This window comes from Glycine soja, chromosome 8 (genome assembly GCF_004193775.1).
Source record: "Glycine soja cultivar W05 chromosome 8, ASM419377v2, whole genome shotgun sequence".
Classification (NCBI taxonomy): domain Eukaryota; kingdom Viridiplantae; phylum Streptophyta; class Magnoliopsida; order Fabales; family Fabaceae; genus Glycine; species Glycine soja.
In genome coordinates, this window is record NC_041009.1 from 17792915 (window position 1) to 17811314 (window position 18400).

The window sequence follows — 18400 nt, forward strand, 5'->3', positions numbered from 1 at the left end:
CTATTTTATTTTAAGTTATGTTTTTTTTTTAATATCATTGCTATACTTTACTATTATGTTCTAATTTAAATTAAAACTAAATAATATTTTTGTATTAATTTGATTAATTGAAATAATATAATAAAATAATTTTAATTTCTATAATAAAACAGTAATATTTTATATTAACTCAGAAATATTTATGCCTATACATTTGGAAGGATTAACATGCTAGTTTGTGACAAGTCTCAGTGAATTTGTGACCCTTTTTTCATCATATTAGTAGCATTTTCAAAATATGTCATTCACGCTACCGTCTGAAGTTATGCTAAATAAATAAATTAAAAACTTACAGCACCATCATATATGTTAAGCTTCAGTTTGCTAAATTAAAAACATTGGGATTGCAGCATCATACAGCAGAGCTTCTGCTGTAGTTTAATGTTGTTGACGTAGTTTGAAGTCAAAAGGCAGAAAAATACCACTCAGCAAACCTTTTGAAAACAAATGCTAGTTTCCAATTGGACGGAAATAATTCCTTTCATTGGGTTGGGGTTGTTGTGGCTGTTGATTTTGGGCCATATTTACTCTTAGACTTCGAATTTCGTTCATACACCAACCCATGAAGCATATTTCGTCTTTCCCACTTAACTACAAATTAAGAGTCAATAGATTATGATTCCGTTCCCACCACCTCCCTTTAATTCCTCTTAGCTTGTAAACAAACAATGACAAATATCACTGATCCATGGTGATGGACTGATGGTAGATCCAAGCCCTACATTACATGACATTATAGGCAGATTTCGCTTGACCAGTGTGTCTACAAAAAATGGTTGCACATTACATCACTTCTACATTATTATTACTTTGCTAAAAAGTCTTCTATCAGAAAAAATATATGAGTAAACTAACATTCTAAAAGTTAGGATCCTCTCCAACAAGTTCTCTCTCCATTCTTTAACAGTCTAATTCGGACTCTTAATTGCATGATCTCAATCCCATAATAAATTTTAAATATTCGGTTAAAAATAATAATAGTAATTTGAGATTTTTAAAAAAAAATAATGGAAACTAGTTTTGCTTGATTTTAAAAATTGAAGGACTTAATTTAATTAGTCTGAAAAACTTGAATGACTACATTCTTTAACCGTCTAAATCAGAAGGACTAAAAGTATAATTACGAGTTTTAGATCCCAACATTCTGCATATTTTGAAGAGACTAGAGCGAATTGATTGACGCGTGTAAAAATAAAAATCACATAAATGAAGAGAAGGTGCAACGTCTCCAATCATTTAAGTTTTATACCACTAACAAACAATACATCAACAAACAAACACATATATAGTTTCTAAATTACCAACACACATTTTAATATCTGTTATCTCAAATAAGATCATGCTTGTTAAGTTTTACACTCCACAAAGAAAAATCCGTCATTAGATAAAAGTATACTTGGTTTCTAAATAATTTACACACATTCTAATATCATGTATTTCGAATAAGATATCGTCACACTATATAAACTTTACTCTCCCTCAACAGTCCACATATCAACGAACAAATCGTAGTGTTGAAAATTAAGTGAATTATTATTTACATGCAAAGAAAACTTGTCAAACATTATTATGATTGTACGTATGTATGTGACTTCCTTATAATTATATTATTAAATTTAATTACTGACGGATACTTTTATGTTGGGTTAATTAAATAAGTTTTTTTATATTAAATTATAAATTTTTGGCTTTAGTTTCTATAAAATTTTTATTTATTTTTAGTTCCTCATTTTCCCCATCAATATTGGTCTTTGAAAAGGATAACCATAAAAGGGAAAACAATTAAGCTCATATAGGGACTTATATTGATGAATTAAAAACGATAAACTAAAAATCGACAATTTTTAATAAGAACTAAAATTAATAAAATAAAAAATGATGAATCAAAAAATTATTTAATATTTAGCCCTTTAATAATTTATTTTATAGCTTTAGTATGAAGTGTTTTTGCACAAAAAAGTACAAACTGTTTTACTGAATGATATTAAATTAAAATTTGAAAAACAAATTCTATATTCACCCAGTGCATTGCTGGTGCTGATATAACTATTCGTCCAATTTCGTTTTGTATTAAAAAAATTCTCTTTATTTTATTAAAGATAAAAAATGCTTAAAGAGAAAAATAGTTGAAAAAAATATGAATACTCTGAAACTGTGGAACTGATATAATGTTAATTTGAGAAAAGGAGAACATGACAAAGGTGTTCGGAATGCCATAATTACAAAATCAAGGACAAAAAGGTTTCAAAAAATGGAATTGCCAGCCATGGTAATATAGACATGCAGGGTCCACGCTGCCATTTTCCATGTTTCTTCTTTTAGGAGAAATAGAAAGAGAAACAAATGGTGGTGGTGATAACATCCGAATGAATGGACACAAAAGTATAACTATGTCACGACACAAGAAACATGGAAATGAATTGAACTAATTAAATATGGTAAGACCTGACTAAGTATATATGCTAATGGCTTGGTAGCAACTCCAAAGATATATCAACAAGCCAGTCCATATATATATATATATGCCTAAACCTCTCCTGTTAATTGACAACTATAATTAATCAACCATATTAGCTTCACCAATAATTTGCCAACCTACACCAATAATTTTTGCATATCAAAACTTTGGTATTCATTACATGAATATATATTTCACGTATTATTAGCTATCTATTCAACTAGAAGACTCCGACCATACTGTAAAAAAAAAAAAAAAGAAGATGACTCTGACCATCATTACACTTTATTGAATGGGCTGGCAAATTGGCAATCAATTTAATGGAACAAAACGTAAATAATTTTACATCCATAAAAAATTTAATCGAGAAGGTTAACGAAACACGTTGTGGAAAACAAAATCAAAAGCAAATTCTTTATTTTATTTGTGTATCTATAATATTACAAAGAATAACTAAATCTTGGATACAAGGGATTAATGTAACGAAGTTGTTAAATAGTTAGGAGATTATCGTTTTTTGGTGAACACAATTATCTCTGGACCTAACTCTGGATTAGTTAAAGCTTATTTTTCCTCGTGAACCAGATAGGTAAGATAAAAAAAATATTACAAGGAATTTTGTTGGTGGAATTCGCAATTCGCAGACAAAATTTATTTAACTCACGAATTGTGTATGTTGCGAAATTTTAAAATATATGATTCATTTAAATTAAATATAGCTTTTTAAACGTGGCTTGTTTTACTTTTTATAATGATCATAGGTATTTTTTTATACAGGAAACAATCATAATCATGTTCAAACACTCAGCTTGTTCGTCTAACCTGCATGGTTAGTAAGTTAATTGGTTTATGAATTAACGGAGACGCCTATGGTCTATAAACAATTTTTAATTAATTATGTTTTTATTATATTTTGTTAGTATATTTTCTCAAGAGAAATTTTCTTTGGTATGAATGACCAGAGGAAAAAGATATATTCCATATTAAGCATGCTTATACAAACATTTATACGGGCAAGCTATTTTTTAATTTTAGTTAATTTTTGGATGATAAAATATTAGAAACATTAGTTTCACAAAAAAAAAAAAAAACACATACAGAACTGGCCAGTAATTAAAAATTGATTACGAGGTAAATAAGTTGTTGCACAATAAAGTGAAATGAGACGAGTTTGACTTGAAACCGCATTTACAATTTTAAGCTCTCACGTCTACACTGTTATATATAAACAATTATATTAAATAATTTTAAAGAACAAATTACAAAATTTCCTTGTTTCTTTTTATAAAACTTCTATATAAATATAGCACTCCCTCCTTTCTTAATTATAAGATTATTTTTTTAAAAAAATTCTTATTTTTTCTAGATGTGACTACTATAATAATAGCATTTTACGACATCAAATTAAAGTCAATTTTTAAATATCATCTTAAAATAATTATTTTTTTTTTCTATATATTATTCTCTCTTCAAAGAAATAAATAAGTAAATGGATAAAAAAAATAGAAATATAATTTTAGAATGATAATATAAATAATTGATAAATTTAATGTGATAAATATTTCTTAAAAAAACATAAATTAATGAAAGAATCTTATAAATAGAAAATGGGGAAGACATTAACTATCTACAAATTTAAGAGAGAGAGAGATTGATTTTCTTCCTGTAATATTTTGTTTAATATTATAATCACGTGATTCTATAAATGATGAAATCGTAGTCTTTAAATCTAAGTGGAATGAGTATAAGATTTGGTATAAATATAAAATTCGACTATTTGAAGGGAATTATGAAAAGAGGGTCAACGACTATTCGAATTTATAAATGGTTGTTTGGTATAAATTTAGTTTTGAGTTTTAAAAGAAAGTGTAAAAGTCGTAATCTTGAAATATACGTACAAGTTAATATTAGTAATAAAATTATAGTACCAACTTTGATAAATTTAAAAGTAAATAATGTGATGATATTGTAAAAAAGCCGCGTGATGTAGCTTTATAAAAGGCATCCTTTGGCCATGTTGCTTTGTGCCACTCACCATATTCCATAAGCAGCTAGCTACTAGCATCTTCTTCCATCACCACATTCATCTTAATTAATATTCTCTAGTGGTGCTTCCCAATCAATATCCTTTAATTTTGTCTCAATTCCTTTCTTTCTCATTCACCAATCCATACTTCATTTTGTTAATTTCTTAATCCAACACCACCAAGATGCCAACTGACACATCATCAGTTTCCGGCGGCGAAATCGTGTGTGTGACCGGTGCCGGCGGTTTCATAGCCTCTTGGCTTGTCAAACATCTCTTAGAGAAAGGCTACACTGTGAGAGGAACCGTGAGAAACCCAGGCACGCACGCACTATATTGCATGCTAAATATTTAATAAATTAATTAATTTGCAGTATTTATTTGTTTTTGTTTAACGTTGTTGGTTTGGTTAGCAGAGATTTATGTTATGCATGGTTGTTTTCAGATGATCCGAAGAATGGTCATTTGAAAGAGTTGGAAGGAGGCAAGGAGAGGCTAACTCTGCATAAAGTTGATCTCTTCGATATTGACTCCATTAAAGAAGCTCTTAACGGTTGCCACGGTGTCTTCCACACCGCTTCTCCAGTCACCGACAACCCTGTCAGTTTCAATTCTCGATCGTTAATTTCCTTCTATCATTATGATTTTTCTGAGCCGGTGCAAGTTAATAAGCTACTACACATTAATTGTTATTTTTATTTAATTTACAAAAACATTTGTTCAAGTTTGTTTATTTTATTAAATATGTTAATTGTTCAATATTAAATTAATAAATCTTTACAGTTTTGAGTTTGATTATAACAAAATATATCTTTAGAAAATAACTAAAAATTTAAGTATGATATTAGACTGCTTATTAGTCTATCAAAGGAGGAGTCTTAGTACGTGTGAAAATTGTAAATCTTTCATACTGAATTTATTTCTTATCAATAAATAAAGACTGATTATTAGTTTTATAATCAACTCAAAATAAAAATTTATAAAAATATTTAAGATTCCACTAAAGATCCAATATTACCGTGGTTACAATAACTTAGTAAATTTAAGAAATATTTTAAAATATAATTAAATTATAAATTATTTGACTAAGTGTTTACGCCTTTTGTATAAAACCTATAGTTAATATATATTTTTTTAAATATATTTTACTTGACTAGGAGTATTTTCCAACCACCAACATTTTTTTTATTTCCTTAAAAAGTGGACACCATCACACGCTACATATTTCTCATTGTGACACATTTTCGTACTAATCATTTCACCAAGAAAAAAAAATACAATTGATTTTGCACTAAATTGGTGACATGAAGAGCAACAATTAATCCTTTGTGGTACTCAGGAAGAGATGGTAGAGCCAGCAGTGAATGGAACGAAGAATGTGATCACAGCAGCAGCAGAAGCAAAAGTGCGACGGGTGGTGTTCACTTCGTCAATTGGCACAGTCTACATGGACCCCAATACGAGTAGGGATGCGTTGGTCGATGAATCATTCTGGAGTGATTTGGAGTACTGCAAGAACACCAAGGTTAACAAATTGCTAATTCCTCCTTTGCTGCCTACCAATTCATTGACTTAAATACTAGGCTATTAATAATTTGTGCATCACGTGAGCTTTTAGGTAGAACTAAGGCTTTAATTTAATTAAAAAAGTATATATAAACATTACTTGTTAAGAAGTTTAGCTCAGTACATCCTTTAATATTGCCTTTGATTTTCATGGATTAAAAATATCAAGCTGTAAGTAATGCTTGAAATGGGAATTTTAATAATTAACCAAATGAGAATACTAATATTTGAGTAATAAATTAATTGTTAATTATTAACTGATGAAGGTGTTAATTTGCAGAATTGGTATTGCTATGGAAAGACGGTGGCAGAACAAACAGCATGGGATGTAGCAAAAGAGAGAGGGGTGGACTTGGTTGTGGTGAACCCAGTTTTGGTTATTGGACCGTTGTTGCAACCAACCATTAATGCTAGTACAATTCACATCCTAAAGTACCTTACTGGCTCTGCCAAGACTTATGTAAATGCAACTCAGGCTTACATACATGTGAGGGATGTGGCATTAGCCCACATTCTTGTTTATGAGACACCTTCAGCTTCTGGTCGATACATATGTGCTGAAAGTTCGCTGCATCGTGGTGAGCTTGTTGAAATTTTGGCCAAGTTTTTTCCCGAGTACCCAATTCCTACCAAGTAAGCTGTGTTTTTTGTCTTTTCTATTCTATATTTTATTTTATTTGTGGACAGAATCCAAAGAATTAAATGCTCCACACAAATGGGTTGAAAAGTTTTGGGGTCAGACATGGGCATATGAGAACCTTCCGAGGTTCATTATTCATTCAAAAAAGGGAGAAAAAAGAAAAAAGAAAAAAGAAAAATGAATGAGTCATCATCACTCATCACTTTGCTAATTTGGTTTCTAACAGGTGTCTGCAATATAAGAAGAACCTAAGTTTAAATAGGGACAAAGGAAAAAAATATAAATGTAAAACATTGTGGAGACAAATTCAGAAAGGTATTGTAGGTATACCAACTTTGACTTGCTTATGTGTATACTAACCTCCACGTCTAGGAGAGTTGAGTCAAATTGAAAAAACAAGTACACAGTGGACCTCACCATTCTAACCACCAAAGACTCTGCATGGCTGCTTTCACATTTTACCTACAAGAACATGTCATATTGTTGAAATTGGGAAACCTACAACAAACCAAGATCAACATAAACAATATTTGTATTTGTATTTATTACATTTTAGAATATTATGGAACTAACATGAATTTTGACTTGTGTAGATGTTCAGATGAAAAGAATCCGAGAGTAAAACCCTACATATTTTCAAATCAAAAGCTGAAAGATTTGGGATTGGAATTCACCCCTGTGAAGCAGTGTCTATATGACACCGTTAAAAATCTTCAAGAGAACGGCCACCTTCCTGTCCCCCCAAAGCAAGAAGACTCCTATTGAAGTTAGATCCTACCTAGCTAGGTTGCTATAAATTAACAAGTTTAATTCTGCTACAAACAAGTAGTTATTAAATCAATTTATACTTAATCCCTACAAGTACGTATTTTGAGTTTGTAAGAACTCACCTCGCAAATTGTTGCTTTGTGTAAAAGTATAACTGATAATATTAATGGATTATATTTTGCCACCACCTTTTCTTTTTCTTAATTTACATCAAGTTGTTTACTTCTTTTTCTTTTTCTGTCTAATTAAACCTTACTTGCTCCCTTCTGAAGTCCAAGCAACTTTCGGTACAATTTGATATTTGTCGGCACTGGCATTGACATTCATCGGGTTTATGTACGCTGAGATTTTGTATTTGATTTGTAGTACTGAAAATGAAAGAAATGAGAAGAAAAAGAAAATCATTTAGGGACACGTTTGCCTTTATGAATGATCAGTTTTTCGTCTTTTGGTAAGAGGCCATATGAATCATGAGCCTCATAATTTTTTTCCTCCAAAAAAATGTTTAAATAAATATACTAACTTCGTTACTCAAAGTCCATAGTCTCCACAAGTTTCTCCTTTTTCACATTTCTTTACTTATAAAACTCAAACTTTTGATTATATTATTGGCTATGGCTTATACGCGTATATATATGTGGTAAAAGGGTTGTTGGTGGAAGGATCTTTTTAATGGTAGGGAAAGAGGAAATGTTCAATAATGAAACCTGAAGAGGTGGTTGATTGTTCTACATGTATGAGTGCCATCAACCTTGTTGATTAAAAAATGTTTGATTGACTAATGTAGAAGACAATAGAAAAGCTTGTATTCGACATATGGGTTTATTTTGTTCTTGGTCCAGTTGACTAATGATGTATCTTTAGATGACTTCTGAAGTGAAGTTAGATCCACTCTATTCCAATTATAAATGGGTGTATTTAAATAAATAATTTAATTAAGCGTTTATTAAGATTTTACAATATGATTTCTGTAAAAAAAAAAAAGATTTTACAATATGATAACATGTTCAAATTTTGACCATGAAATTTTTTGAAATAAGCTAAAAACTTATTTTTAATAAGTATACCCAGAAATTTAATAAAATAAGAACCATAGATTATTTTCACAAACTCTATAAATTCTCCCAAACACTCACTTAATAATTTATAAACGAAGCACTACAAACTACAAAGCTCTTGTTTGATACGAAATAGGATGCTCCGGAAAGAAAATTACAAGGATAATAGTACTTTTCTATTGATTGTGAGCAATGTGGTATAACAAGTGACAATAGGAAGGGTGGAGAGGATAACACAGTCCTTCCACACACTATTTAAAAATAAAAACAGTCCTTCACACATATTTCAAGAAAAAGGCTGTTTTTTTTTTTTGGAAGAGAAAAAAGGCTGTTAAGATAAGCATTAAATGAATAATTAAAAAGCCTTAGCAATTCAAGCCAAGTGATACCAGAAGCCCTGCTCATCAATATTCCAAAGAGATCCTTGTGATCTTATATAAAATTGTTACCCACACAAAGATACACACAACTTTATAGTTGCATAGTTTTTACCATATGATTACAATTGATCCCACCCATTTTCTACATTCGCACTGATTGTAACTTTATACATATATGTGAGGTGATGTGCTTGGTACTAATTAATTTGCCCCGAGCAATGTTCCCTTTTGCATATGTTCAATTTCTAGAAATTAACATAAAATGGGATCTTATTATATATCCCTGATAAAAGCTTTGCTAGGACTGTATCTAGTTAATCTACCTCACTAAGATATTTCTCTATCAATATCTGTGGGACTCCTACTATTTTGAGGCAATTGCATGCTTACTATGTCTTCTCTTGGCAGATTATACATTGATATATCACCTTGTTCATTTGCCACTTGCTGTTCTTCCGATGTTCTAAATGCCAGAAAGTGTGTAGTTTTTTTATTTTTGCGAAACACTAGATATGCAATGCCTCCCATATATAATGTCACACCCGAAAATCCCAATATTCCAAGAAACACCTTAGTAACAATTTTTAAGTGGACGTGCAGAAGCAATTTGACAAAGCTAGTCAATAAATAGTATATATTTATGCCCATGATGAGGGAACCAATGATCCAAGTAATAGCCGAGATCTGCAATTAAATTATATATAGAAAATCATATATCAGACAAAATGCATAAGACACATAACTTTGTAGCATGAAGCAATAGCACCCGTTTCCATCATTAACTCCAAGAATTATGGCTAATTGAAGTGCAGGAGAAACTGCATGTCACAGTCAAATTAAGTGAATAGTACATGTGTCTTTCTTGCTTTCAAATAGCATATGTCAGACCATGATTCTAAATATTTGCAACGTTTCAATTTTCATGTCACAAAAAAAATTACCGTGATTGAGTTGACATGTTCTCCCATCTTGATTTTACTGCTAGTGAACTTGAGGAGTGGAATCAAAGCAAAAGGAAGCTCAAATGATAGGATCATCTGATCAGCAGATACAGAAGGACTTCAGCAATAACCCAAATGATAATCTCACAAGATCAATTGTATCATACACAAGATTTATCAATACACAGTCTAACAGAAATTACAGAATGATGTCATGTATACAAAATTGATCACAACAGCACAAGTGGTGCATAACTGCATATGATGCACAAGATGTACCAATACACAAACCGACAGGAATTATAAATTGATGCCATGTATGCAAAATTGTTTTCAACAACAAAAATGGTGCATATCAACTCAAGTAACTGTATGCAACTGCATGAGTGGTCCTACAATCCTACCTATACCCACCAGTGCAGTTATGGTTAGTTGTGACTATCAGAATTGTTGCATCTCTTAAATTTCAGGCTTGTCCCAATAAATTGTTGCCTTTTGTCTATGACTTGGTCCATCTTGTGTTCAATAGAATTGGCCAACATTAAACCCTCAAGGTCAAAGGGTTATCAATAATGATATCATTATGTCTACAGTGCATAGGAGGCCATGTATGTATTCAAATTACATGAGTACAGGAAACTTCCATGAACTTATGACAATTTGAACAACTTTTTGGACTTTATTCCCAACAAATTTTCATATGAAATGCAGAAGATAATATGATATGGTTAAAAAAAAATAGAGAGAAACTAATGGCAAGGTATTCTTACCGATGCAATTATGATGAGCTCCCCAGCTCCAGCAGAGCCACCAATGAGTGCAACAATCAAACTAGGAACAATGGCTAAGCAACGAGTTAGCAGATTCCGAATCCATGACTTTAGTCGCAAATCAAGAAATCCCTGAAATAAGATGGAAATTATGGGGAAATGAAAAGTAGAAATGGCCTAAGATGAACAATACTAAGAGTGGTCATTATTAGGGATATCCATCACCACCATTCAAAGCTCTTTATACAATAATACGGGTTCATAATTAAATATGGAAGTACAAAAATGGACAACTTCTTACTTTGCCTTCATAATTTTTTTTAATGGAAAACTCGAATCACAAAATGCCATGCAAGGAGTTATTGTGGGCTATCATATGATAAGATACATCATATAAACTAATCTATGGATTCATTATAATGAACATGACCCAAAGTACTCTTTTATGCAAACAAATAAATAAATAAGCATTAATTTGAGGAGGGAAGCGGTATACCTGCATGACATATTGCCCTGCATATGTTCCTGTTATAGTAGAACTTTGACCTGAGGCAAGTAAAGCAATTGCAAATAGTTTTGAACTCCATTTGCCCAAGACATTCTGTGTGTGGTCCATATAAGAAATTATCATCAATGGTTTAATGAAGACACTTTCCAGCAAAAAGGATAAGTGAAGAACTAGGTACATATGGTGTTTGTCACATTAGAACACATATGGTAGAGTCACATACTCTTAATAAAAAGGAGGCCTTGTTCAAATCCAAATCCTGACAGCTATTCTGATCTCCAGCACTTAAATTTGAAGAATTGCAAACTGCACCACTTACAGAAATAACGGAAATATTTATGAGAAAGGCCACCGTAAGAGCAAAGGCACTTTCTATCATATAAAATCTGCAAGCCTCCTGTAAAAAAAATGAATTAAGAGTCAATGACATCAGTTATGTTGGCACAAGAGATTGACAAAAAAACAGAAAATCTTAGAATGCTCTCAAAAGAGATTGTCCAGCACTCACAAAGTTCAAGTTAAGTCTACCAATCGCTCATCTATCCATCATAAATACAAAGTCTAATACTTTTACTTTTGTCTTAAAGACTTCACTATTGCAGTAAGCATAAAATAAATACACAATCAGAATATAGCATAGGACTTCAGAAAATTTCAATAGTATTAACAAGTTACAGCTTTACCATTGTTTGTGCTGTCTCCTACAAGTTTATTCTTTCACAATACTCTCTGACCTAACAATGAAAAAGATAAAAATCATGGATTTTTACAAATTGAACAATATTTTCTCTTTTAAAAGCATGTGACATTATATGTTGAAACATTAGAGTTTATCTTTCTCTTATATTTATGTGCATATGTGTGCATGTGCAGGGAAGGATCCAGGAAATGACCCAAGGGAGGACTGATTTTTATTTTTTTTTATGGTGAATTTGGTTTGAAGGAATGAAAGAGGTGAAATATTTAAATTAAAATAGAGTTTAGAAGCGTGTGACCCACATCAATTTTTGAAATTTTCATCTCAAATATAATTAAGTATAAATCAATCAAACACTACCTTAATTAATTACTTAAATATTTAACTTCTAACTAATAAATATTTAATAAATAATGGATTTTATAAACTTATTTATTAGTTTTACACATAAAACTAAAATTGATTTTTTATAAGAAGGAAACACATGTACGTATAATTCATATATTTTTTTTATTTCAAGTTTTGAAAGACTTTTTGGTCACACAATTACAATATCAATTAAATAGATAATAATTTCAGTCTCAATAAAAAAGAATAACAAATTCATTAAATATAATAATAAATAAAGTCATCAAATTTTATAACAAGTATATATAATATAATCTTAATAATAATTAATTTTAATAATTAGATATATAGATACATAAATAAGACTTATAATAATAAACAAAATGTAATTAGCTAAGATAATAACAATTGATAAAAAAAAGTCATAAAAATGTCATTATTATTATTATATCTATTTATTAATATACATATCTCTTTAGATTAGATTATAGTTAGGAGTAACAAATATTATTAAAAAGATACTATTAAAAAATTTAGTATAAAATCAATACTAACACATATTATTAGATTTATTAATTAGTATTTTTATTAATATTATAAGTAGTTTATATATTATTATTATTATTATTAAAGCTTTTGGGGAGGGGCTGAAGCTCCTGCTAGCCCCCTAAAACCCATCATTGTGCATGTGTTGTTCATTTTATTTTATTTTACATTTTTAAAGAAAAGTTAGTTGTGTCTGAATGTCATCTTTATAAAAACTAAAAACTAGTTGTGTGTAAGTGTGTATTATTCTTTTTTTTAGTGTATATGTTAGGAGTTTCACATTAACAACAATAAATTACTTAAGAGTGCGTTTGGATAGAGAATTTTAATTTAAGAAGGTAATTTATCAGAGAATTTGAATTTCTGTAATTTAGAATTCATTATTTGGATGCTTTTTATGAAGAATTTAAAATTTTGAAATTTTAAACCAGAATTTTAAGCAATTAAAAATCTGGAATTTCAATTTCCTTCTAAAATGTGAGAAATTGAAATTATTCTCTTTTTACCATCTTCTTCAAGAAACACGTATAACTAACACACCAATCATATCTTCTCTTTTTTTTCATCCTCATAATTTTAATTTTCTTTTATCCAAATACAAAATTTTAAAAATAAAAGAATTTCAATTGAAGTATTTAAAATTCTTAGAATTTAAAATTTCTCAAAATTTTAAATTTCTCCATCCAAACATACTCTAAGTGATATTTAAACCTTGAGGTTTCCACCTAAATCACGCCGTCCAAGGAATTAATAAAGTAAAAGATGTCGGTTCTTAAAAGATAATAATCTTTGGACTTTTTTCTTGTGCTTTAATGTGTTATTATTTTTTAATCCTTAGATAAGGACATCTTAAATTGTTAGGGAAAAAGTAAGGTGGACCCTACCTAGCAGGGACAATAAGATATGAAAGTAAATGGGTCAGATAAGGACATTAAAACCAGCAACAACAAGCATATATGATATATGAAAGTCAACTGGTCAGATAAGGACATTAATATTAGACAAAGACAATTAAAATTGTAGTGCAGAACATTGTGAACGAAGTAGCCATACTATTGAATCACCTATTGTAATCTGGAAGGCCTCACGTATCCATTGATTTTATTATATCAATATCCTAAGTAGGCCAACATCACATCACTTAAATTAAATTATAACTAGAAATGTATTTTAATGCATGCACACAATAGATTAAGTGTTTACTTTGATTCCACGAACTGATCGCGGTATTTTCCTGGAAAGCACCAGCGCTGAGTGGAGGAAGAGATTGTGGCTGAAGCAAATGCATAAAGAAACATAGCATTAGATCACATTACATATTAAGGGACAGAAAAAGAAATGGCTGCAAAAGACATGAGGCACCCACGGCATAACCATTGCCCCAAGGAGTGAAATTGCAAGACCAGTGGCACCATGCCCCTGAAGTTTTGGAACAAAAAGACCCGTCACAACTTCTTTGGCCACCGGCTTTGCATATCCAAGCTCAGCCATAAAGCAACCAGCAATTGTGAATACTAGAAATGCAATGAAGAATTCAAGTTTCCTAATCTGTTTAACAACAAAGAAAATGTAATGCCAACCATTGATTTGTTCAGGTTCAAATCATAGAAAGATGTCAGGTAACCATGAGGAAGAGGACTGTAGAGAATATAGAAAACTACCCCATATTGCTGTAATGCTAAGAGGATCAATGTACTGGATCCTGTCAGAAGAACACCAATCCAAACTGGTATGTTGAAGAGCATGTTCAATGCAAAGGCTGTCCCAATTACTGCACATGCAGGCCAGAAAGTCAAGATAAAATAAATAAAAGTTAAAGAAAACCCAAAAAAGTAACTAACGGTTTGTGTTTTAGAACTTGATAGTTTGCCCATTTTGTGATGACTTTCATAATTGTCATCCAGTAGTGCACTAATAACTCAGATCAAAATTTTCTATTAGGTGTACTAAATGCATCTCATATTGTGGTAGGGAGTGAGGGAGAATTCCATGAATTTATTCAATATCATGATTATTGTACATGTTTTCATTTGTCATGTTTGTTGTATAATTCAAAAGCATTTTTAGCAGCCAACTAAGATCAGCATTAGAAAGAAAAAAAAAACAATGCATGATATGTACCATTTACAAATAAGTAGCAACAGTTCAAAAATGCTAAATTAGCCTTTATACTATACCTTCAGGAATGTCACAGGCCACTACGGCAATTTCAGCAATCACCCAAAGGATAAAGTTAGGCACCCGAGAATATTCAGCTCTACAATGCTCTGCTAGGTGCATTCCTGCAAGCAGAAAATAGAATTTAGAATAATTGATAACAAAGAAAGAAAGTTAGCATTCATTCGTATATACTGATCAAATTTATCCAGTAAAAAACAAGAGATTATTGAATCAAGTACCAGTGACAACCCCAAGATTAGCTGCCATTGTTTGAATTAGAAGTGCAGCACATGACGCCACCAATATGATCCAAAGTAACTGAAAGTATAAATGTGACAAAACAAAAATGGGAAGACTAGAGCATAGGTGTATAATAACCTATTTGTCAATAGAAAATGGATTAATTGCATTCAAGGACTAAATTTAAATGTGCAAAGCAATCATCGATAAGAAACAACTGAAGTACACAACCACCACCCCCAGCTCAAAATATGGACCTATTTCTTAAGAACACAAATATAACAAATAATTGCTTGTGGCTTTTAAAAATGCCATGTGAATCTGGTAAAGTGATCCAACGCATACATACTTTAATTTCATAAACCAGTTCAAGACACCTCTTGTCTAAATTAGAAACAAAATGATAAATCCAAGTTGAAGCAACTACATGAAAATATATATACCATACATACCTCATATTTATATTGTGCCCCTGATTGAAGATCTGTCTCAACTGCAAGTCATTGTGAAAAATACGATAAGCATATCTATGTCAGGAATATATTTCCTTTTATTTCAGAATAAAGTGATGAATAAATGATCTTACAGTTTCCTGGGTCGATATATGCAATGGAAACAAGAAATCCAGGCCCAATGTATGCAAATAAGTTTTTCCAGCTTGTTCTCTGCAAAATACAAACATACATATATGATGGATATTGGTTAACTTCAGTCTATGGCAATGAATGTGAGTTACGGAAGTATACTTTGCAATCAAATCACTAACTTAGGTCGTGCCAAATAAATCTTGATATTCTTTTCACTTAATAAAGTGCCAAATGAAAAATTATTTTCTTTTCGACATGTCACGAGTCAAATAATTACTTGAAAGTTTACTAGCAGTGTGTTTGGAAACAGGTTCCTGAAGCAGATTATGACATTAGGAGGACAAAAGCCGTAGTAGTTACAATTGATATCTTCTATATATTGAAATGTGGAAAATCACATCAATTGTCTGTCTGGATCAGTAATCAAACACGTCCTAAGCTATTGGCATACAAATTGGAGAAATTATTATATTGTTACTATATATCTATAGTTTCGATCAATTTCATATGACACCGTCAACTTTTATTAGTGTCATAAAAATTAAAATTGACTAGAACTATAAACACGTAGTCCTCTTAGATTATACGATAATTTATCTACAAATTTACTATAAAACATACTCCTGTCTATTGTCTTTTGTGATCCTAGAGAAACAAAAACGACGTTAGTTTTTGGTAACTACAACACCCAGACCAGACAAAAAGAAAAGTTTAAAACACATTTTATGTCATATTTTTTATACAGTTTTTATAATTTTCTGATAAAATTGAGAAAAAAATATAATCAATCCGATAGAGAATTGCTTTTATATAATTTTCTGAGAAAAGTAAGAGAAAAAAATAATAAATTCTACAAATTGAATCTCAATAAACAAGGATTCCTCTTAAAATTAATTTGTCCAAGTCAAAACAAATGCTTACTTTGTGCCCCTTTTATGTGTTATTCTCTCTTTCCACTTTTCATATGTCATATTCCCAGCAACTTATGAGTATATGCAAATCAATCAAACTAAAAAATTAAGATTTACTTTAGCATTAGCATATAAACTGAGAATAAAGCATCCCACTCTGAAATTGTAAACCTTAATCTCAAACATAAAGCAATTTTCGTCTAAGTCCCACACAATAATTTCTCAAATCCATAAAGCAAACAAGAACATTATGCAAAGTTAACCAGTAACATTAGATGAACAATTATATTAAATGGCAAAACAAACCCACATCAGGCACAACAATTTGATCAGTATCTGAGTTTTCAATCAAGGGCGCATTTGAGAAGCTCCGGCTACCACCGGTGCTGGCAATGAATTGAGGCTGCCCAGAAGATGAACCTGTCACAGTCATATTCTCTAGTCTACTCCTTAATTTCTGCACCCAAAACTCAGAAGAAGAAAAAAGTCAAGTCTTCAACATATTAAGGTGCTATGTAATATAAATAAATAAAACTTGGTGAAGAACAAGACGTGGAAATTAATGAAGAGGGGGAAGAATGGAAGAGTCCGAGTCACATGCGATCGAACTGAAACTGCAAGTATTATGTAATATGTATGCATAAAGGGAAAAAAATGATGGCAGAAAACTGAGAAAAGAGATTGTAGTTGTTGTTAGTAGTTACAATGAGAAAATCATTGCAATACAAAACTCTTTCTGACTTCTGAACTTAGCAAACTGCTCAGGAATGAATGTACCAAAAACTAATTGTCCTTATATCATGAATGGTTAAAATGGAATAACCAATCAATACATTTGCAAGATAATTAAAAACATATGGAATAAGTCAATAAGTATTTTGCACGTTCTGATCGTTCTTGTGGAAAATGAAAAAAACTTTATGAAAGGGAATAAGGTGTTTATTTTTGTTGTAATTTTTATGTCCGATGAAAAAAAAAATTATTGAATTTTGTATATACATCGTCATTATAATTATAAGGCTGTTTTACATCCTTGATCATTAAAAATTCACTAAAAAAACTTTTTTTTCTCTTAACCTTTTGTTTATAATGAAAAAAGAAATCATGACTAATTTAGAAATGAATCAAAAGATTAATAAAATTTCATTAATAATGATTTCATCTAAAAATCAAACTTAAAATTTGAGTGAATTAAATAATTTATATCATACTAGTGGTGGCCCTTTAAGTGTGAGGAATATTAATTGTTTATATAATTAAAGTAACAGTACCTAATAATATCTTATATATTTACGTGTTGCTATTCTTTTTGGCTGTTGCCATCTCCTCTTTCTATTTTATTTCTTAATCTCGGCCAGCTTGTTTTCTTCTTTCTATTTGTTTTAGAAGTCAAATATCGGACTGAGACATGATTCTCTTTTGAAGCGTTATGCTTGGCTTCTAACATTAAATATTGTAAATTAGGAAGTTATTTAGTATAGGATTAGATTAATCTATATAATTGTTATATATAGGACTATATTAAATATTGGGAAGTTGCTCTTGGTTAATTATACTTTTCATATATTTTTTATAAACACTAATTTATCAATTTAAACTGATCGATAAGTTATAGAATATTATCGTAGTGATAATATATACTATTAAATAACTTAAACATTCATAAACATGTAATTTGTTAGTAAAAAAATGCATGTACTTTAAAATAATGTTACAAATTAAAAAAAAAATATTATCATAAAGTATTGATTAAATTT

General features: G+C 30.3%; 2 protein-coding genes across 3 annotated transcripts; one reads left to right on the forward strand and one right to left on the reverse strand.

The window, feature by feature from the left end:
* The first annotated feature begins 4480 nt into the window (after nucleotides 1-4480).
* On the forward strand, nucleotides 4481-7684 carry LOC114422490 (cinnamoyl-CoA reductase 1-like). Its single transcript, XM_028388874.1, has 5 exons — nucleotides 4481-4843; nucleotides 4969-5123; nucleotides 5863-6048; nucleotides 6370-6722; nucleotides 7323-7684. The coding sequence occupies exons 1-5, from the start codon at nucleotides 4708-4710 to the stop codon at nucleotides 7492-7494; spliced, it is 1002 nt and encodes a 333-aa protein (XP_028244675.1). The 5' UTR covers nucleotides 4481-4707; the 3' UTR covers nucleotides 7495-7684.
* Nucleotides 7685-8938: 1254 nt separating this feature from the next.
* Nucleotides 8939-17484, reverse strand: LOC114422491 (metal transporter Nramp6-like). Of its 2 annotated transcripts, none has more exons than XM_028388876.1 (14): nucleotides 17348-17484; nucleotides 16954-17100; nucleotides 15732-15810; nucleotides 15598-15638; nucleotides 15145-15223; nucleotides 14923-15027; nucleotides 14407-14516; nucleotides 14112-14293; nucleotides 13949-14018; nucleotides 11378-11551; nucleotides 11143-11247; nucleotides 10647-10778; nucleotides 9877-9972; nucleotides 8939-9619 (listed from the first exon to the last, which is right to left on the reverse strand). In XM_028388876.1, exons 2-14 carry the CDS (start codon nucleotides 17074-17076, stop codon nucleotides 9263-9265), a joined length of 1653 nt encoding a protein of 550 aa, XP_028244677.1. In that variant the 5' UTR covers nucleotides 17077-17100; nucleotides 17348-17484; the 3' UTR covers nucleotides 8939-9262. The 2 variants fall into 2 exon arrangements, with proteins under 2 accessions (XP_028244677.1, XP_028244676.1); XM_028388875.1 differs by having other exon boundaries at nucleotides 17196-17474.
* Nucleotides 17485-18400: the final 916 nt, after the last annotated feature.

Coding starts and splice junctions, on each gene's coding strand:
- LOC114422491 (XM_028388875.1), bottom strand. CDS start 17,285: ATGCATACATATTACATAATACTTGCAGTTTCAGTTCGATCGCATGTG. Junction 15,028..15,144: donor TAATCTTGGGGTTGTCACTG/GTACTTGATTCA, acceptor TTCTGCTTGCAG/GAATGCACCTAGCAGAGCAT. Junction 11,248..11,377: donor AGGCCTCCTTTTTATTAAGA/GTATGTGACTCT, acceptor GACCACACACAG/AATGTCTTGGGCAAATGGAG.
- LOC114422490 (XM_028388874.1), top strand. CDS start 4,708: ATGCCAACTGACACATCATCAGTTTCCGGCGGCGAAATCGTGTGTGTG. Junction 6,049..6,369: donor AGTACTGCAAGAACACCAAG/GTTAACAAATTG, acceptor GTTAATTTGCAG/AATTGGTATTGCTATGGAAA. Junction 6,723..7,322: donor GAGTACCCAATTCCTACCAA/GTAAGCTGTGTT, acceptor TGACTTGTGTAG/ATGTTCAGATGAAAAGAATC.